Source organism: Parambassis ranga, chromosome 2 (assembly GCF_900634625.1).
Source record: "Parambassis ranga chromosome 2, fParRan2.1, whole genome shotgun sequence".
Lineage (NCBI taxonomy): Eukaryota > Metazoa > Chordata > Actinopteri > Ambassidae > Parambassis > Parambassis ranga.
This window is the reverse complement of record NC_041023.1, coordinates 19,553,074-19,574,547: the sequence shown is the minus strand read 5'-3', so window position 1 is coordinate 19,574,547 and position 21,474 is coordinate 19,553,074. Positions and strand designations below refer to the sequence as shown.

Here is a 21,474-nt window from a genome sequence, read left to right as displayed (position 1 = left end):
AAATTCCACTTTTAGAGTGTGTACTCACAACCATCCAAAACTCACACACTGGAATGCACATATACAGTGCACTGTTAAGATTAAAAACAAAACCCTGCAGCTGCAGACAGTTATTGACGGTCTTGCCAGCTCCCTGTGTAGTGCACTGTGGGAACGAGGATGCAGGATAGCAGAAGTGTTGCATCACTTCACCTTGGATGCAGGTCAGTTCATTCCACTTTTATTTGTAGTACTTTCAGAGTCAGAGCTATTCTGTGTGCTAAACCAGCTGGCCGTAATGCAGTGCTGCGTGGCCAAAGACTCACACATGTTGCTATACAGCGCCATCTGCTGGACAGTCACTGCAGGTGGGAAATGAGATGTTAAGTTGCAGGAGTCACTGTGCTAAAAACGTTTACGTCTTCAAATATAGAATAAAGAATAAATGTATCGTTATGAAGCAAAAAAAGGTATGTTTTACCAAATCAATGGGACTGGGCTTCCCTAAAAGGGGTGGGGTGGGGGGTCTGGGACGCACGACGTCATTGCCATGGAAACCACAACACGCCATTCACAAAAAAAAATCTGTGATTGCATTCGCCTTTACTAGCTCTAAAAGCAGTTTTTGTCATATAGTCTTGTAGTTTTATACGACAACTATACCTAAGGTCTTCGAAGACAATATATCCACAAGTAAGACGCTTTTATACATGTTTGTTTCCTTGATTTGTGGAGATATACCCGAGACAAACTAGATATTATTAACTAGCTACTTTTAGCTAACTCTAGTTAGCTTCTCTGTGTGCACACGTCGATACAAGTCTACAGGGAACTTTCATAGACGGTAATTTTAGCAGTAGTTAACCCCAACGATAACGTCCTTGTATATTTTTCACATCAGTACAAGGCAGTGTCGCTGTTACAAATACAGTTCATCGTTTATGGCGTCAATGGCCTTTTTTGATAAAACAAAATACATTCATATATTTTACTGGATACGCCTTCAGAGAAGGTTTATTTCGGGTTTTAAATAACATTGTGCTTTAACTCTGATTTCCGTCACTTAAAGCTGCATCGTTTATGTTTTGCAGCAGAAGAGGCTGTTAATGGCACGAGTTGCTCGCGTGCATACCATTTACAGGCTCTCTTGCTGGAAAGTATACACATTTGATTACACACAACAGCATCAGTAATACTACACACAAACAATGCGCAACAATGTTGCGGCGATGCAGCTTTAAGGCGCCGTGCGCGCTCCCGCGACGGAAATCAGTTTTTGGCATTCGATCACATTTTGGCACGACACCGGCAGCTTCCGGCAGAAATCTTTTAAGATAAAAGCACTGTTTTCAGCAATGGTTTTCAGTCATCTCTGCGCGTGTGAACTGTGCATGTGCTAGTTGCTCACAGTGCCTCTCTGTTACCATCGGTAAGTAGTTGAACTGTATTAGAATGTGTGTGAACAGTATGCAGCAATTAGCCACATTAAACACCAAAACATTTAAACCCTTCCTAATGCCATGAAGGGGTGTACTTGTACAGAAATGCTACAAGGCAAAGGCAACTTGTATTCTGACACTTCCATATAATGTGTGCTGCTTTATTTGGACTCAACGGCCAGCTCCCCACACGCATCAGTGAGCTTTGGGCACCTGTGACCCTGTTGCAGGTTCACCGCATGTCCTTCCTCTGTCTGCTTTTGGAAAAAGGTTTATCACCCACCACTCTGGAGATGCTCTGACCTTGTCCCATAGCACGATAAGTCAATGTTTTCTACTTCACCTGTCAGGGGTTTTATTGGTGTTGCTGCTGGCTCTATGTTTTAGGATTCTTATTCCACACAGTCGGCTGTTTTTGTCCATTTTCATGCATACTGTTTTGTAGATCAAGATTGATGTGTTAATCTGCTCTATCTGTGTGTTTTGCATTAGTGGATCTATCTGAGGGGCAGCAGGATAGCAGGCCTTCCAGCAGAGAAAAAGCTGAGGTGGAGGAACAGGAGCAGGATATGGAACTTAAGGAGGACATCCCTCTTGTAGCACTTGCACCTGATGCTTCACTCCCAGAAAAACAGCCACCTGGCAGTATTGATATCTCTGGTAGTCCCGTTTTCAAGTGCTTAGATGAGGTAAGACATCTGATCATATTTTTACGAAGATGTCAAGAGAAACCATAAAAAATGTTCATGTTTAAAAAAGGAATACTGGGAACTTGAAATTAGGATGTGGATGTGGACTATACCTTTTTTTATTAATTGGATCATCACAGACAGTAAGCAGACATAAAAGTCACAGTACTGCAGTTTGATCATTTATTTTCTTTGAAGCTGATTTTGATATCAGTCAAATCAACAGCTCCCTAACCCATTTATTATGGGCTTGCAGCAGCTCATCTTCCAGTTGTACAGATGTCATAGCACTGGATACTAAATGACAGACACTGCAGCATTTGACATCTCTATTCATGCTGAAGTTTGTATACTATTTTGTATACATTCCGATACAGAAAATGCTTTTAAAGAAGAGCAGACATCAATATGCCAAACACTGCAATCTACACAGCCATGTAGTTTGAAGTTTATTCATTTTTTTATACATATGTATATAAAAAGTGCATAATGTTCTGGCACAACAGTTTAATATGAGTGATAGAAAAAGATCAACATGTTACACACAAAGAGCTCCAAATACATTTATAATTACTATGAATGGTCACAATTATGGACAGTCTTTGTTTCAAATATCGACAATCATTTGGCCTTCTATCGTATGACCCAAAAGCTATCATACCTCACAAAGTAAAATAAATACTGTACACATCCTTAAAGTAAAACATTCCTTTGCTCCATTCCTTCCCATTCACAGTGTGTATAAAATGGATTAAATGGTGCTATACAGTTTCCTAACAGTAGGTAGCAGTATTGTACAAGGAGAGTATGGCATGTGCAGTAGTTTAGTGCACCCAGAGATTTAAAAAAACAACAATTTGGAACAGTTTGTTTTTGTCTTACAGCAGCACTACGTGCTCCGTGGCTGCTGTCAAAATGAATTTACTAAAGCATCAATAATGCAGTCTGCTCATTTATACTGGGATGTGTTATAATGTGTACATTAGCAAACCGTCCGACTGTAATTAAATAAATGGCACAGAAGCTTTTACTTGAGCACAACTTCATTAAGAGTGATGTGTATAACTTCCTGCAGTTTGACCCCAGCATGAAGTCTCAGAATGTATTTCAGGCTCACACAAAACTGTATCATCAGCTCCTCATATACCTCACTTGAGTGGCCACTGTTAATTATGGAATCATTTTGCAGCAGAGAAAGTGATAGCTCATTAGTTTTTACTACTAATATGTGCTGTGCTGTGTCTCTGATGGGTTTATAGCAGGAGGCAGCAGGACAGAATATCAAGAAATGTCAGAGACCAGTGAAAAATCTCTCGTGGAAACCCACCATATAATATTATGGCCCCTGTAGGAGGTTGGCCTTTACGCTGTGTGTGTGTGTTTTTTTTATATTAGTCCATCGCTGTTCACAGTCCACAGTCCTTTATTATCATGATTTTAATCCAACATTTTGACGGCCACACTCACTAGAGAAGAAAAAAAAAGGAAATAGCACAAGTAAATGCTTGTTTTAACTGCATTCAAACTCTCTATAGGGTTTATTTTTTGGTCTACATGTATGCAGATGTAAATGTGTTTGTATGATTATGTGTATGAGTCTTTGTGTACTTCCATTTTCTCTGTCTATCTTTCTGCTCGACTGTTCACACCTACATTTATATTTACCTGTCCTCTTAAGGAGCATAGTTCTTGGGCCGTATCATCATCTTGACAGTTTTGAAGGCCTGCCTGTAGTTGGTGGGGTAGTACTCTGTGGACATGTTGTGCCACGTTCCCCAGAAGATGCCGTTCCTGACTCCCTTGTATCTTTTGTGGTAGTACTTTCCGTTGAGGTTGGCGGACATGCAGGCATCGAACCACCAGCCTGAGCTGTAGTAGGCGCCGCAGTTTCCGGAGGGGTACATGTCATTGTCGCGGTCAGGCGTAGAGAAAAACTTCTGATCGTGGTTGAAGTGCTTGTTGAAGCTGATGGCGTTCCCAGCTGTACCACTGCAGTGACACACAACAGATGATGTGCATTGGCAACATGCAAACATTGTTTTATTCTATCTGCATGCATAGTACCCAGTGCTGTACCTGTATCCACTGACAGAGAGACGGTAGCGGAGGTACTCATTGGCCACGTAGAACTGGTCGTACTTTGCATATTCTCTGACACCCTCAAAGTCCTCCAGCTCGATACGCAGAATCATATCTTTGGCTTTCGTCAGCAAATGGATATGATCATTGCCCAACCAGAACTCTCCTCTGCAGGACAGAGGATGGATGGATGGAGCAACAAGGGAATAGAAGAGAACAAAATATGGTCTAAATTATAAACAGGCTCATCTTCGTGTACACTTGGTTAGAAAGTTTTACTGTAATTAAAACTAAATTAAGTTAGTCCCACACACAGGAGGACAGGAAAGAAGATACAAGGAGGCAGTTGGACAGTGAAAAATGGATGAAACAACACATTCTATATTGGGAGGCAATACTTGATCTGCAGGCATGGCATGGGAACTTTACATAGTTATTTCCCATTAAATAAATACAGGCTAGGAAATCAAAGGACCTGAAATTGGAAGTCAGATTTTGTGGAGAGAGGTTAAAACAAATCCCTCCATTTTCCTTGATTACATTCACATTTCTCCTTAAATCTTTCATCTTAGTACACTAGTCTGTGGATAAAACAAGCCCAATATGCTGTGATAATGCATAGTTATTTTATTGATATGCAGAAGTCAATCAGTGACAGTGAAAACGGGTGGTAAACCATAGGTGATAATGGGAGCAGCTTCTAAGTATTGAGTGACTCAAGTTGTGGAAAGAGGGGTAAAAGTACTGATGATTAGAGTGCTGTGGTGACAAATCCATAGTTTGTTTATTGTTGTGTGCTTTCTTTAACAGTCTTGGGTCACCTTAGTTTACCTGAACAGATGGTAGGTTCCATTTGTATAAAGGTCAGCTCACAGGCTCACATGTGTGTGAGACTATGTTCAATTTTGTTGAGATGGCTGTGGGTATTATTTTTGTAATGATTTGTTGATGCAATGCCAATTGTGCAACTGAACTGCAACAGTGCAGCTAGCTTATCTTATTATCTTTGGGCACATGCTGAATTTAAACAGCTTATAATTATTGCTTTTGTGATGACTAAGAGATCCTACAAGCAGATATTTTTATTTTAACCTTCCTCCTTGTTAGATCTCATGTTTGCGATACAGGGTGTCTTTTAAGTGTAATCTATCTTACATTAACCCTGATCATAATGTAAACAGGGTTTTTTCTGAAGCTTTAGAAAGGTTACCATCAACTGCATTCTGTTTATGATAGCAAAACTATAACAATATTTTGATACTCTTGTGTGTCATGGTATCCTGAATTAAATTAAATTGGAACCACTGTATCATAAAGTATTATGTCATTAAGTCCTTAAGTCCTTAATAATCTTTTAGGCCCACTCCAGTCAGCATGTAGCCATGGTATTTGTTCTTAAAAAAAAAAAAAAGTACCTGAGGTTCCCAAAGCCCTTCTTATACTCGGTCCAGGTGCGGTTGAAGCTGATGGACCCATCGAGCCGTTGCTGTATCACAGTCCATCCCCCTCCGTAGGACTCCATGTCACAGAAAACCTCAAAAGTCCCATTGCGGGGATCAGGGGTCACACGATACACGCCGTTCTTCCTCACTTCCAGCATATTGTAGTCTGAACAGTCCCGTGGGGCTAAGATGACTGCTCGGTGGCAGCAAGAGAGGGAATAAAGAAAGAACAGAGAGGGCAGTTTTAAGGTTACTGGATAATATTCAATAATCTTTTCACTTTAGTCTGGCACTTTTCTCTGCCCAACCATGAGACTGTAATAGAAACAGCCCCCGAGGCTAAGGAAGACTGAAGAAAGGAACATGGAGATAAGGCTGTCTGGAAACGCAGTTTTAACTGTGGTGGAAGTTCTGCTTTAATTTCTGGCCAATGTACTGAAGCAAAAAAACACATCATGTTCTTTTGCTACCAAGCTGTCTCACATGACCTAAAAGTATTCCTTGTGTGAAGTTTCTACATAAAATATATGAGGAATACGATCATTTACATTTTTTTCATATCAGAAAAAACTGCAATCATCGTAAAGGACTAAGGGTGCTGTACAGGGACAAAAGTCACCAACCAGCAACATGTGGCGCACCACATGCCCATTTATACACCTCTTCCTTTCTGAGATCTCTTCCCTTATGCCTTTTTATACCTGCCTACTTATTTCTCTACCTCATGCCCTGTCCCCCTGTGTCGCACTGCAGGCCATGGACTCAACCCAAACCCAGGGTCCAATGGCTCCTGTCAGTTAGCATTTGGGAAATGAAAGGGACAGACTTGTCAAAACGTGGGAAAGTGTAAAACTGGATTAGAGAGGCGTACCCCCTCCCTGCTCATTCTGCACCTTGGGTCTAAATCATCCTGACATTGGGCAGGCAGCATGTGGACCCCTTTTGAGTTTGTTTGGTGCGATCCATTGTTGTTACAGTTTTGTCATACTGTTAGTGTGATGGTAGATGATAATAGAGCTAGGCTAGGGGCGACCCGTACTGAGAATAGAAGGCCAGACATCAGGTATAGGGAGGGGAAGTCTAGACTGAATAGTGTTTGAAGTAGAGAAATATGCTGTCATGGTATTTCCGTTTAATGCAAAGTTATTTTTTGCTTGCCCTGACTCTATAACCATTTACTGCATTATCCTGGCACCTTACACAGAACTTCAAACACAATAGGGCTGCACCTGGTAGATCACTTCATATGGGAAGAAGCCTAGGAGCTGAGCATGAGTTTCAAAAGTCGCATTTAACAGCTCTGTTGGCATTTGGAATCTAAACTGTTTACCTGTGAAGTCTTTTCAGAGTTCTGCTCACTTTAGGTGTCAGAGCGGCAGTTTCTCCACTTCACAACTCCCTCCCAATTTGTTCCCATCTTTCTGACACGGGCAGCCAATGTCCCTAGACAGACAAGAGCCATCTCTTACTCATTACCTCTGGCGCTGTGCCTGACCTAAATAACTTTAATATCAGCCACTTACTGATGCCTAAAAGACTGTGGGCCGATTGAATGACTGTCTGACTGTTGAGTTTAATTGGTTTTAAACTGTCCTTGCAAGAGCAATGGCACTGCTCCAGATTTTAACAAATATTTAGAGGATTTAGCCCTCTGGAGGTCCTACATATATATCGGAGGTTATGTACACAAAAAGAGGGGCTCAGAGTGATCGAATGGGTCAGTTCATTTCTGATAAATTTTTCCCCACAGAATCAAGATTTTTAGATAATGCTCACCCTGCACACAACAACAAACATCCTCTAACTTCATCAATAGATTTATTTTTGGAGGGACCACCTCATTTTTTTATGCAAAAATTTTGACCAAACTCTAACTTAAAATCCCAATAATATAATTTGAAGATGTTGAACAGTCCGGTAAATGTGTTGCTTTTACATTGTCTCCATAAAACAGACAGACGACTCCACATTGCCTGTTTACCCTCAGACCACACAAATAATTATCATAAAAGGAAGACTGCTGTTGTCAAATAAGCACGCCCTATGACAAGCATAGGAAATGTGTATCATAAACGATAGCTTAATCTTTCCCCACAAAACTATATAAACTGATCACTGCAGTTCAGCATAATCCAAGAGAAAACACCCTTCCTTTAGGAAATCTTACTTTCCCACATTTTAAACGAGCACTTGCTGACTGATGGCTGGGCGTCCATTTTCATTTTTTCTAATGGAGTTATTTAAGCTGAACAGAAACATGAATTACAGTCCATTCACTTCGAGGCCCCAATAAATGTCTTCCAGGAGTGAAAGAGAAGATTGGTACTGGCAGCCAGAACAGGGGAACTGGCGAAGGGGGTGGAAATGAATGCTTACACCACTTTGAGCGATAAAAGGCATGTGACAAATCTACTCTTAGTCCTGCGTGATAGTGAATTTGCAATTCTACAGTACATCTGCTTGATATATTTAAATATTTTATAAGCTTCAGTCCAAATGGATGAAACGATTTTAAAGCTTTTTGTGTACTCTTTTCACTATAAATGTTTGAACTCTGGTGTCACCTAAGGAACTGAACCACTGTGGTTCACACTTCTAAGTATAGGGAGAAGCAAAGTTATGGAATCAGGGGGCACATTAAACCACTATCAACTGTTGATGTGATAAACAACCAGAGAACACTTATCAGTGGAAGTTATTTTCACCAAAACTTAGGGGGATTAATTAGGCATCTGATATTGATTTTCATAGGTTAAGAGAGATCCACGTATTGTGCTTACACGGCACAAAGAAATATATCACTTGCAACAGCAATAAGCAAATTGTTTATATCCTTGTGAAATTGCAGAAGTCTTATCACAAGGTCTTAGTCAATTCCATTTGGCCGATTCTTGTCTGTTGCATTTGGTCTGTCTTCAGACGCCATGAAGCATTTCCTTCCAACTTGCCACAGAAATCCAGAAATACCAGCAGCAATAATTTGCTAGTTCTCAAGCTTAACATGACAAATTGATGTGCAGAGACACGTGTTACTGACCCTGCTTGTCACCCGTGACTGCTGTAATGTCAGGAAAGCCGCCTACATTGCTCCTCGTGGTACTGACAACAAGATAATGAGAGTTAGTCCTTTTATGCAGGGATGAGTACTCAAGAGCGTGACCTCCAGAGAAAGAGAGGCAGTGGGGGAGGCACCAAAGAAAGAAAAATTAAAGGTGAAAGGGCAAGAGAAAAAGAATTTCAAACTGAGGAGAATTGAAGGGATGCTCTGAGCGTGAGGGGGAGTGTGAAGGAGAAACAGGCAAGTTTAGGGGAAAGGCAAACACTGAAGAGAGAGGGGATGGGATTCCCTTCACACCACTGTCCCGCTTAATCTACTTAGAAATAAGCTCACTTCTGTTTTCTACATAAAAGCCCTCAATATGGTGTTACACTCACTCATGCAGTATCAGGATATTATCCACTTTCTCCCTGAAAAGTGGCCCGCATTTCTACTGTGCTCTCATCCAAAAAAAGCTTTTACATCCTGTTCCTTATGGTTAGAGAGTTTGCAATCCGTCCTGGTTGGTTTTTCAGATTCAGTATCACGAGGCACCCATAAACAGCAGGCACCGAGTACAGTATGTGTCTCTCCCATTATGACTTTCTGCATATGGAGAGTAATGGAGGGTCCTAGCACTTGAATTAGTTATGTAAGAGGTAATGTGAATTCTCTCTATAACTCTGGTTGTCATATTGCTTCACTCACACACACAGTATGACCTCAGCTTAGAGATATTTGACTCTCCGTTTTGTTATGGCTACACGGCTGTATTATAGTGGACATGGGAACCTCTGTATGCATTAGGTTGATGGAATGTCTCATTTCTCATCCTGCAAATCTCCTCCAAATATGCCATTGTGTTCATAATGTTAATGGAGAAGTTATGTCACAGCAAACCAATGTGTGCAAGGTCATTGTCAACCTTGAAAGTTTTCATTTCACAGAAATGAAAGGCCACATAGTGTCATAAGATGCTGTTTTTCTTTTTTAAATGGATATGCTCACAATGTGGTCCACTTACGAATGAATAGATAGAGCTCATCCCAGAAAAGCCACCTCACAGCAGTCCCAAACCGCTGGACATGTTTGGGTGCTGGATGGTTTGATTACAACATCTGTGATGAATTAATAATAATAGAAAAGAATCCCTCTGATCATGCTCAGAGGGATTACACCAGTAAAAGAGGAGGGACTTCAATGAAAAAGATAAAGCAGAATAGAATATAGCACAATAGAAAACACATTCTCTTTTGACTGAAGTCTTCTACAGCTAGGAGGGGTGTTCAAAGGTCAAGCTGCCAGAAAACTATTAAAACTAGTAAAAGCCAGCTTACACTGAGGGGTGTTCTGTACTGCACACTCTGTGGTGCAGGTGGAGCTGAGCTTGTTGACGACTCCCGTGATGTTCTCCACTCGTCTGTCTACCATGGCCTGCACGTTGTCCATGTTGAGCAGGTTGAGCCCCTCCAGACGACCCTGCAGAGCTGAGATCTGGTTCCTAGCGTTGCGCAGGCTGGCAGACATCCTGTTCAGCTTCACCTGAGAAATGAGAGAGGGAGGGACGGAGGGAGAGAGGCCAGAGCGGGCCATGCAAGGAAATTATTTTTGGCACAGAATACAAAGCAGGTGGATTACTGAAGTCACCAGCCTCCCTCATTGTTTCACCAGCCAATTTGAATTTTAGAACGGAATAGAGGTCTGCGTGATGGTTGGCTGTCAGCCAAAGTGGCTGGTAGATTCAACAAGCCCACCAGACAGCAGAAATTTACCAATCATTTGGCTGATTCCCTCCACGCTGTTTACAGTACCAGGAATTTTCCAAGGTGGATTGGTGCCAGGTGGCACTTTTAACAGTTTACATTCCAGCTGAGCACATTTGAACAGGCATATCATTTTGAGTGACACTGTCGCAAGAATGTTTATATAGCACAAATTGTTTGTCCCCCAACGTAAGCACAAGGCTGGTAATGTTCACTGGCTCACTGACAATTTGCATGGTTGTGATGGAAATAACAGGAAATGATGCAGTGCCACTACTGCACTATTTGAATATGTTTTAGAGCGAGAATATGTCCTAGTCTGGATAATTCACAATTTAAAGGATGCCAAAATGGTATTTTAAATGACAAAGCATACACACACACACAAAATCTGGTTCCTAGGAATGTTTCCATTGAAACAGGTGCATTGATAACAATGATATTGATTCTTTGGTAAAAAGCCTTACATTTTCCTACTTTGCTTCTTACCTGCATCTCCACCATACTGCTTGGACTCGGTGTAATTTTCCCCAAAATTGGACCTTGACCCAGTCCAGTACCGTCCACAGGCGCTTCGAAAACCATCCCATCTCCCCTCTCCTCTTGGCTGGACCCAACTTGCACCTCCTGTGCTATCAGGTCCTGCCTTCCTTCTTCCATAGCATCCCTCTGCACCTGTCTCTGGTCTGCTTGCTGATGCCCAAAAGCTCCGTTGCCTCGTGTCCCACCACGGCACTCCTGACACCCACTTTTCAGCTTGTTCACTGTCTCCTTAAGGCTCTGCAGCTCCTTCAGTGTCTTCTCCAGCAGTTTGAACTGCTTAGGCAGCTGGATAGTGAAGGGAGGCAGGGTGAACTGATACGGGCAGTCCTCCCCTTCTTCTGCCCCGGCACCGGAGCTCCCACAGTGGCCAGACGGTCTAAGTTTGACAGGGCAGGAGGTGGGGGTACCAGATTCAGATCCCAAATTATAGGTTCCTCTGGCATCCCATCTCTGTTGAGAGTTAACAGGAAAGTCTGCTGCCCGGCTGGTTCGCGGCACCAAGGTGGCTGTAAGCAGGAGACTGGCAAAAACAAAAAGCACAGTTGTCCTCATTTTCCTGTGAGATTTGTAAAAAAGAAACAAGTGTAAAAAGACAGAGCCTGTAACTGCCTCTGATATAAACTTGCATGTAGTAGTGTGTATGCCTGTGTGTGTGCCGGCAGATTGCCTGTAATGAGATTAGAGTATTTAGAGTGTGTAAATATGTGTCCAGTATCTTATTGGTGTGAGTGTGCGTATGCCTGCAGGAGAGAGAGAGCGCGGGAGAGAACTGCCGCTGCCTCAGATAGCTGTGTCATTAATATCAGGACAAGTGAGGGAGGGAAAGAGAGAGAGAGAGAGAGGTAGAGAGAGAGAGGAAGGGTGCTGAGTTTGAGAGGATGGGAGGGGCAGCAACTATTGCGTAATGCAAAACACCATCTCAACAGCATTATGAAAAACTACAGAGATGCAGACAGATTATGGGAGTGGTGATGGTGGGAAGGAGAGGGAGAGGCAGGGAGGGACAGACAGAGAAAGAGAGAATAGGGAAGGTCCTTCTTGCGCCTGCAGTCTGTGCATGTTGCCATCCTGTCTTACTCTGAAGTAGACTAATTTCCCCGAAGAACAAAATGACTCACAGTGCACAGGAACCATCAACTGACATGAGAGTGACTGTTTTTCACGCTTTGTTGTTGTGTGTGTTGACCCCATTCAGCCTCACTGAAAACACTAGATCACCTCCACAAGTCTCAAGTCTCCTAATTAGGATCAAATCCACAGTTACAGCTACAAACAACCTGTTGTTCTGCATTTATCAGAATGATACGTTGCAATTAAAACCTAAATAATTAGATTATTAATCATCTGTGTTTCCACACCTAAAACAATGCTAAAAATAACAACAATAAAATCAGAAAAGAGCCACTCCAAGTCAGATCCTTAGGTGGCTAACTGTCAGTGATCTGTTGTCAAATATCAATTGCAAAAGAGTTACAGTTCTTTCCTGTATTATATCAGGAAAAGTGTAGACTGGGTGTAGTCTTCCTCACTAGCCTGACAGAAATATACTAATTGCAGCTTGCACCTGCAGCATATCACAAAGAAAGATACAAAACAGCATTGCTCTGTTTGCGTGCATTACACTATCATCTTTACTTGTAACTGCATTTTATTTGTGTTGCTTTTTAAATAAGGTTTTGTAAAGTAAAGGGTAAACAGTATCATAAAGTATCAGAAATATGTCAAATAGATTAGTGTGTATGATCATGGCTTGGTATTTCAGCGGAATCCCACAGAGGGGAATTAGAGTGTGTGTCTGTTACACGCTAGCCGTCGCCAATCAAGTCCGCAAAATGTATTTCTAAGTCTTGTTTAACTTCTCATTCTACACTCTGTAAATCTAAAAGCAGCGGCAATAGTAATCATTGTTCGCAAGCTAGCTAGCATTGTGTTGAAAAAATCTTATGCCATATTCTGGGAACCATATGGGACAAGTTCACCTGTGGGCATAGCTACATAATATGTTTACGAGTGTCGCATTCCCAGAAGAGGGAGTTTTATGTTCTGTAGCTGCATAGAAGCCTTCACAATGCAAAAGTATACTGACGAACTGAGAAGTTATTAGACTTTTAACCACCATGATGTTATCTGTTATTGATTTATTAATTTGTTTATGTTGCCTAAATATTAAGCATACTTAACAGACTGAAAATTAAGTCTTTAATTATTCAGCTACAGAATATTACAGTGTACGTTATGATGTGGTTTTTATAATGACCATAATTCAAATTGCAGTTCATCACAATACATTAGGAAATCTTATAGAAATTATTATTAAGCAATAAAAGCCATTCAAGTAATTACTCATCTCAGCTTCTCGTAAGTTCATAAGCTTGGCACCTGATTGTTTCTTGGATAAAGCTTTTTCAGTTTAAAAAGTGATTCATAAGCACATGACATATAATTTGACTTTCAGGGTCGGATGTGTCATAATATCTAGAGAAGTGATACAGTTTCTACAGAAGTGGCTCGCAGCCTTGGCGTAGAAATACTCTAGAAAGGGAAAATATTACAGCACAAAAACTTCTGCTAACAAAGTGATTCAATCTGGCTGCGGGCTCAAGTCCAATTCAAACAGCCATTGCGAGTGAAGACAGAAAAAGAGAGAGAGAGAGAAGGTGCTTGTCTCATCACACAGTGGAATGCAGGGCTGTGCCTCATGGCGATTGTCATTATTTTTCCCCCTGAGGGTAGCAGCGTTAAAGCCCACAGCTTCTTTTTGTCACACACTCCACATACCTGCACACTTGTATTCCTGGAAGGCTTCTGCACCGCTCTGCAGTGCAGATCATATGCTCGCTTGAGCAGGTGCGTGTGTGTATGCGTCCACGTGTCTGCATAAATATCTTCCAGTGACTGTGTCTCTATCTGAATTCTGAGATGGTTTTCCACATGCGAGCCACATGAAACCACTCCGGTTACAAAGGAAAAAAGAAAAACCGCCATACCTTTCTTCTTCTTCTCTACTGCTGAAGATAAGTCTTGGCAACAGAATGAGAGAGGCTGCCTGAAACCGCTTCAGGCTGCTTCTCTCAGATAAATGCCCACTGCACAGGCAGGATGTTTGTTCCCTTGATGATAGCCTTATATTCAGTCAATTTCTTTCAATGCAATAAGAATGTCACGTTCTTAAATGACAAATTTAATACCAGTCACAGTGTTTTGTCTCGTTTTGATGTGACCTTGGGAGCATATTAACTAAAGTCCCTAATCTACATCACTCACAATGTTCATATCTCTGTCCTTTCAGCCCTTGGAACGTGGTCCGGCACACACAAGCACTTTCGACAACAGCCAGATAAACAGTATAATGGGATGAATCTAAAAACACAATCCTCTTAATGTTTGAAGTCGGGACAAGATATCCCTCCACTGTGCGTGTGTGTGTGTGTGTATAATCAGAATGTTTGTGTGTTGTTGCCGTCAGTTTACCTGCTACACAGTCCGACCTGAGATATCCTCAGTCCTGCAGCTCTTTGATACAGACAAGGCTATCCCTCATTACTCCCCCACTCCTACCAACCTGGTTCTGAAGATAAGAACGGGAACAACACCTGTCCTCTATTTCTATCACTCTTACTCTTACATACACACTGAACACACTCCCTTGGCAAGCAAAGAAATTTCACAACCCTCAAAGATAATTTTGCCTTTTTTTTGACTTGATTCCTTTGTCTGTTTGTTTTCCAGTTTCACAGCTGTGTGTGTTTTCCTTTTTAATCACGTGTTTTAAATCATTTAGGGATAGTCTTGAAGTGTGGCTACTTAAAGCCATTTTCAATAAAGAGTCCTTTTAAAGATTGTCGATAGTTGAATGTTTATTGCCGATCTTGATAAGCTGTTCCAGATTTTGTGATATTTGCTGTTATGATAAAGGTATATTATGCTTATCCGGACATCAGGAGGCTGTGCTTTGTGGGAAAGTTCACACAGAAAGTGAGTGTTTTTGCATATAACGGCAGAAACAAAGCCGCTTTTGTTAAAACAATCCTACTATTACGACATTTTCAACATGGAAACTCAAGTGATTTAGTTTTCAGCTTTTGGAACTTGATTTTAGAGCAAAATAATATTACAGAAAACTGCTTACTGGTCAGAAGTGTGTCTGGTTTCACAGCAATTTTGCCTTATTGAATATTCAATTGGGGGCAAAATGGCAACAAGAGATTTCCACAGAATATAATTCTGTTACTACTTCAGCTTTTAAACGAGCAGCTCTGGGTCAGATCAAAGACCCAGCAGGCACAGTCATTATAGAAGGAGTTTGGAAATGTTTTTTTGTACACAGATGTTCCTGTTTTATGTTTTTCAGTTGTTGTCGCTGGGCAAGATCAGCCAGGCCAAAGGAGCTAAACTGAAAGCCAAGTATAAGCTACTCCACAACACCTTAAGGAGGTAAAAATTTCCCTTTTTGTCTCCTTGAGGTTCATATTTGTTTTACACATTTGGATCAATAACTACAAAGGTGTGAGTACAGAACATCAGTGAAGTAAGTGGGGAGACATTTTTTCTAACAGCCAAAAGGCTTCCAACAGAAGTGTCCTTGAGCAACTCGTTATCAGATCCCGGTTGGCCAGTCGCATGTATCCTTTAAAAGTATGGAAGTTAGTTTGGAAGGAATATATACTGAGGCTAGGGCTGTGATTCTTTCTCACTCTAACACACAACCACTACTGCATAAGTAAAAAAAAATGTCATTAGTAAAACACATGTAAACAACAGAACTGGCTGCTTGTCAGACTCCAAAACCACTAGTTGCCAGTAAATCTGAAAAATTATAAATCGAGCCATGTGGCTCATAATGTTGTACATCTGCCACAAACCTTCATTTCATGTTGGTTCAAGGCCTGAATGAAAACAATTTAGAAATGGGTTGAAACAACTCATGTTGTTGTTGACAGGTTTTACGTGCACTATATGCACATGACCAGGTAAAAATTGTACTGTCGACATTCGCTGGTGTTGGTCGGACCAGACTGATCAAAGCATAAGTAGCCCCTTTAACACTATAATATGTAGCACTATTCTTCACTAGGGAGGGTTACAACCAACTTTCCTTAATTCCTGGGCCACATGACATAATAATGTGTTTTTATGACCTCTTAAGCTTTAACTACACTTACAGGTAAGTTTTATGTGGGCAGAGTCATTAAAAAACATATCAAACTACTGTATACACCCCTTCCTTATACCAGAATTTTGCCATGTTCTTATGTGATGTCAAATACAGTACTAAATATTGACTAGTAGTCCAGTGGTGCAACAATTATAAGATTAATTATGCATTTTTAACAGTCCCAGCAGTCAAAACATATTGTTATGGGCTGATCTGTGAGTCATTGTCGCATCCAACAGTGCCCAGGATTCTGAGATCCAGCTTTTGGGAGAGGCAAAAAGGTGTCGTGCTGAGCTAGAGAGGCTTCAGGCCGAGGTGGAGAGTACAGAGGAGCAAAGCACCGCTGAGGAGCCAGGGAGTGAGGTCAATGAACTGAGGCAACAGCTCCTCCAGGCATACAATGAACTGAAAGCGGCTGAGGAAAGAGACTACAAGACACGACACCAACTGAAGTGGTGAGCTGTTGTTTGTATATTTATTCACATTTTAGTGCGGCAACTGGTGTTAAACATTTCATTTCCTGTCAATTATCAAATCAATTATATAAAAACTGGCATTTATCTTATAGAATCGTCTAGGGAGGAACGAGAAAGAGAAGCGTAGGTCAAAACACAGAAGTGAAACAGGAGTGGTTAAGGGAGAAGTTGTGTACCAAGGCTTTCTTGTGCATTGACACACACACATCGAAGCAACTAGGGACCAAACACTGAGGTGAGCTACATGAGGCAGCATCTTTTTATTGACTTTAGGTGCAGGTGAAGGTGAGAGGAAAAGAAACAAACACACACAAATGGTATCGATTGGCCTACCCCACTGCTTGGTCTGCAGCACCTTTTTCACCTCAGTATGAATCTTTTAACAAACATTGAATTAGGAGTGAATTCTGTACACAAATTGTGATGTTTAAGTGGATTGGTATTTGCTGTGGATATTACATTTTCTTTAGTTGTTTTTCTTCTGTAGTTGTTTCTGTTCCTCTTCTGTCTCCCATGAGTCTTTTCACTGCAGCCATTTTTCCTCTTATCTGCTGCTAGTTTGTCTTTTTTTCCTCCTCCCCCCAACTCACTCAAGTCCACTTGTCCAAAAGGTCAAACACACCCACAGAAATGGAAAAATAACATACTCTCTTGCTCTACTATCTGCCTGGATTCACTTTGTACACAAACTTTTTTTTTCCAAGTGCCAACAGGAGGTTAGTGGATTGTTGCTAAGTAACATAACATCACACACCAGTACAGTTCCCAAACAGTTTGGCTTATGACCCCTTAAAAAATTACACACTGTCTCACTTTTGACCTCTCTATTACAGGTTAAAGTGAAGTAGAGTGTGAAGCATCGATCCTGCCAAGCAGTCCTTGAAGAGTACAAAATATTACTTTGTTACATATGTTCAGCTTTTTCATACTTCCATAAAGTACAAAGGGTGATAACTGGTACATGTGGAAGTTTCTGAGAGACTCGATAGTGAACAGAAGACTAAACTTTGGCAGATAGTAGACAAACACAAGAAGTAGCCTCTTGAATCAAGAGCTTCCGATGATTTCCCCCAAAGCTGAAACACTGGTGGTGATGGGAAATATTTTGGTTTAAGAGGGCAAACACTTTGACATCTACAAGGGATTGGGTAATGTCAAGTTTTTCAGCTATTGGATGAAAACAAGCTGGTGGAGCTTAGTCATGTGACTATTAGGACATACGCAAGGAGGCAGTCCTGAACTTTTCCTAAGCTTAAAGAATGAGGTTTAAAAGGGATTAAAAACGCCTAATTTAAAAAAGCCATAAGACATCATTTTGGGTTGGAGAATCTTGCCAAGTAATCACACTTACTATGACCTCTGTGCTCGGCTTCTGGTCAGGAGCCGATGTTCTACGCAATTAAGGAATACTTGGATCTAGCCACAACTCTTCAAATTAGATTTTATTGTGAAGGGAAAAAATAACCTTTCCAAATGTGACCTCAGTGTTCTCTCTCGTGATGAGGTTTTACCATCGCAGAGTTCACGGGTGATGAAAAAGACTCTGACATTGACCATAAACAGGGTTTAGGTTCAGTAGCTCTACACTTGCAAGTCAGTCTACAGTCCTGAGCATGCCCAAATAAAAAATAGTGTGAACAAGTGGCCAACACCAGCAGTTACCACAGGCTCATCGTAGCTCTTCCATATGCTGCCAGCTGATGTGGTTCAGGCACCACATAACGATGCCTCTCTCTGTAGAGGTCTGCCAGTTGGGGGGAGGGCCCCCGGTGTTAACCCAGAATTTGTTGTTATCTCCCAGCTGTACTGAGACAGGGAGTCCTGGGAGTCTCTGCCTGTATCATAACACAAAAATGGACTGGGAGAATAATGCACAAACCTCATTTACTCAATCATTACTTCCATATGGATTGCCTGAGCAATATTAAACCACTCACTGCTACACAGTGGCAAGTTTATGTGCAAAGATATGTCCTGTTGGATACTGTGTTTTTTAGTGCATAGCATACACACACACACATTGGGGCTGAAGGAGTGTTGTTGGCGCAGCAGTAATTGAAATATTAAATGAAAACCACTTGCAGAGCATTCTCCTAGGATGCAGTAATAGACAGTATTAGACACTGAGTGTGCACATTATTTGTGACAGCTTTTGCTGGTGAACTTTATATTTCGCCACCTTGGTTTCGTCTCTTGCCTCTCTACCCTATAAGCTCCATCTCTTCCCTTCTTCCTGACTTTCTTACTGTTCATTCTTTCATCCACATAGCATTGAGTCTGCATATGACAAGCAGATGCTCACCATGCAAATGAAATATGCCTTTTAAAATCATCTCGTCCTTCATCTATAGCCAAACAGAGACACAGGAATTCAGCACATTTTCCTCCCCTCTTACAGTCGCATTTTGTAGCATTGTATCAGTTAATATCCAATACATCAACGTGTCAGGAATGTGCATGTGATATTGTAAGGTCTTTCATATTGATGGAGCTGACTTGAAATTAGTTCATACAAACCTTTAATCAGATGCTCAGGAGGGCATCTGCAGCAGGATAATGAAAAATTCACAGACATTATGATTTTATGTGAACGTTCATACTCTCATACTCATTCTCGTAGATTTATGTGCTTACATAAGATGAAACCAAATGTATATAAGGTACAATTATACACTTGTATATGTTTTGGCCAGTATAGAATGTATTTAAATTTTCTCATTAAGAACATTTAACAATTATTTTAATAATGTAAGGTTTCTGCATCTTTTTGGTGTGAGTTTGGTCAACTAGAAACTGCACTTTCATCTAAATTTAAAAATACAAACGCAGGTGCGTGACAGTGTGTTCCTGTTTTGGTTGAATCGGGAACTGAAACATTTCTTTTTCTTAATAACTCATTAACTTTGTTTTTTCTTTCACATCCTTTGCTCATGCGCTCTGCTCCTCTCACCTCACCTCACCTCTGTGCAGTCTGTGGGAAGAGAAGCAGTATCTGGAGAGAGAGAATGAAAATCAGACCAAACCTGCTGTAAGTTCATCATTGCACCATCCTGGTCTGGTTTCAGAGGCTGTGGATTACAGCTGCAACGAGGGTCCTAAAAAGAGGATAAATATGAGTTTTACTTTAAGCCTTCCATCCAGTCCTAATCCTAACATACAGGAGGAAGACCTGCTTTTGCCATTTAAAGCAAGTTTTATACCATTCGGTCCAAAGGATGGCATTTGAGCTTTAATCCTTGTTACAGCTAAGAGAGGTTTTAACATTTAAGCAGCAAATCAAGTTAGTGATGGTATTCTGATTATTGAAAAAGACTTACATAATAACACACAGTTTGCATAACATTTGACTTAAAGGAGCATTTATTGGCAGGACATCATACAGTGCCACAATCTTAATGCTAGTCTGATCACAAGACTATCAACGTGTCTGGAAATGATATATCCCACTTGGGCTTTTAAACTTCAAACAATGAGCAGTTCTGTTAATGAAAATCAGATCAGAACAAGAAAGTGCAAAAAATGTTTCTAAATTCTGTTGCTCATTCTGCTGAGGGGGAAAACAAGTGTAAATATTTAGTTTTAGAAAACGTGGTGTGCAACACCAATTAGTCCCAAATATGCCAGGATGCTGGTTTCTGCTTCCACAAGTTCGCACATGTCCATGAGTCAAAGAGGCTCATACATAATCTACTCTCAGACATAGTCAAAGCCAAAAATAGAGCCGTCATTGAACTTTTTTATCAGTATTCTTTGGATCATGTGTGACTTTCTGCTCCACAGAATGACCCTTTTTAAACCTTACTGTTATTCGAACACTGTGACTCAGGGGAGTTTGCATATTTGCATTTTCTGTCACACACAGCCACACATACTAGTCAAGACATGATTAATGGGCTATGTGATTTCATACATTTCTAATGATTTTATTACTGTTTGCATAGATGGATCCTGGAGAAAGGCCATCCAAAATATACGCTGCGTTATATAATCAATTCTAAACTTGGTCAGAACAAGTTAGACCAGTAAAAAAATATTAATCATCTCATCAAAGCCTGACCTTAGGAAATAACCAAAGAGGGTAAAAACCTTGGTAGTTTGGCTTTGCAGTCTAAGCCCATCTACATTTTTCATTATTGACCTGATATCTGATTTTGTTCTGCTGCCTGGTCCTCCAGGAGCTGGAGAGCAACACCAAAGCCATGCAAGACAAACATGAGGACCTGAGGAAGGAGGTGGCCCAGAGACAACAAGAAGTCCGGTATTACATTGTGAAGCTCAAAGCTGTTTACACCATCTGGTGATGTCTTCATTGCACTGTCTTGTTGTTGTTTTGCTCTTTTGCACAGGGGTCTGATAGAAGACATAGAAACCCATGAAGCAGAGATACTGAAAGAACGGAAAGCGCTGGAAGATACGAAAGAGATCATAGAGCTCAAAAAGGTGTGTGTGTGTGTGTGGGCATAGCTCACAGCACAATATCAATACAATAACAAATAATCTGCTCTCTTTTCTTTTGTGTGCATCCCCCTGCATGGGTGTTACAAGGCTGAGAAAGTCCACCTCATCAGCATACCTGACCAGATTTCAAAGGAGACTGAAAGAAAGCGATCCAAGAGGGAGTGAGTGCATTTGGACACTTCCGAAACGTATCAAGATTTTTAAACATGCCAATCCTTCTAATTTAATAAACAAGACAACTGTATGTGTCAGATCGCTTTAATGTTTGAATTTGAGTGCATCTACACTTGCTTTTTATGTTTATTTTAAGTCTGGCTTGCAAGTAAATGCAGTGGAACCGTCTGTGTGAGCTATGTACGCTATGACTTGTAATCCCAAATTCACAAAGCTGAGCAGTACTGGGGGGTGTGTGTA

General features: G+C 41.0%; 2 protein-coding genes across 4 annotated transcripts in view; one reads left to right on the top strand and one right to left on the bottom strand.

Annotated features, from left to right (window-relative positions):
* The first annotated feature begins 561 nt into the window (after window positions 1–561).
* The window catches only part of ccdc146 (coiled-coil domain containing 146), a 39,925-nt gene continuing 19,012 nt past the window's right edge, over window positions 562–21,474 (top strand). Inside the window, exons 1-8 of one of the 2 annotated variants that reach the window (XM_028395170.1) lie at window positions 562–672; window positions 1,911–2,107; window positions 15,323–15,405; window positions 16,366–16,581; window positions 19,573–19,630; window positions 20,778–20,860; window positions 20,949–21,042; window positions 21,148–21,221. In XM_028395170.1, the coding sequence (XP_028250971.1) occupies window position 672; window positions 1,911–2,107; window positions 15,323–15,405; window positions 16,366–16,581; window positions 19,573–19,630; window positions 20,778–20,860; window positions 20,949–21,042; window positions 21,148–21,221 (806 nt within the window). In that variant the 5' untranslated portion in view covers window positions 562–671. Of the gene's footprint in view, window positions 673–1,370; window positions 1,409–1,910; window positions 2,108–15,322; window positions 15,406–16,365; window positions 16,582–19,572; window positions 19,631–20,777; window positions 20,861–20,948; window positions 21,043–21,147; window positions 21,222–21,474 lie in introns of those variants that run through there. The other variant, XM_028395179.1, reaches the window with a different exon arrangement.
* On the bottom strand, window positions 2,534–14,537 carry fgl2a (fibrinogen-like 2a). 2 transcript variants are annotated; one of them, XM_028395191.1, is made up of 6 exons: window positions 14,443–14,537; window positions 10,918–11,527; window positions 10,003–10,207; window positions 5,602–5,821; window positions 4,184–4,354; window positions 2,534–4,096 (listed from the first exon to the last, which is right to left on the bottom strand). In XM_028395191.1, the coding sequence occupies exons 2-6, from the start codon at window positions 11,521–11,523 to the stop codon at window positions 3,781–3,783; spliced, it is 1,518 nt and encodes a 505-aa protein (XP_028250992.1). In that variant the 5' UTR covers window positions 11,524–11,527; window positions 14,443–14,537; the 3' UTR covers window positions 2,534–3,780. The 2 variants fall into 2 exon arrangements, with proteins under 2 accessions (XP_028250992.1, XP_028251001.1); XM_028395200.1 differs by lacking the exon at window positions 14,443–14,537 and having other exon boundaries at window positions 2,534–3,573; window positions 3,773–4,096; window positions 10,918–11,771.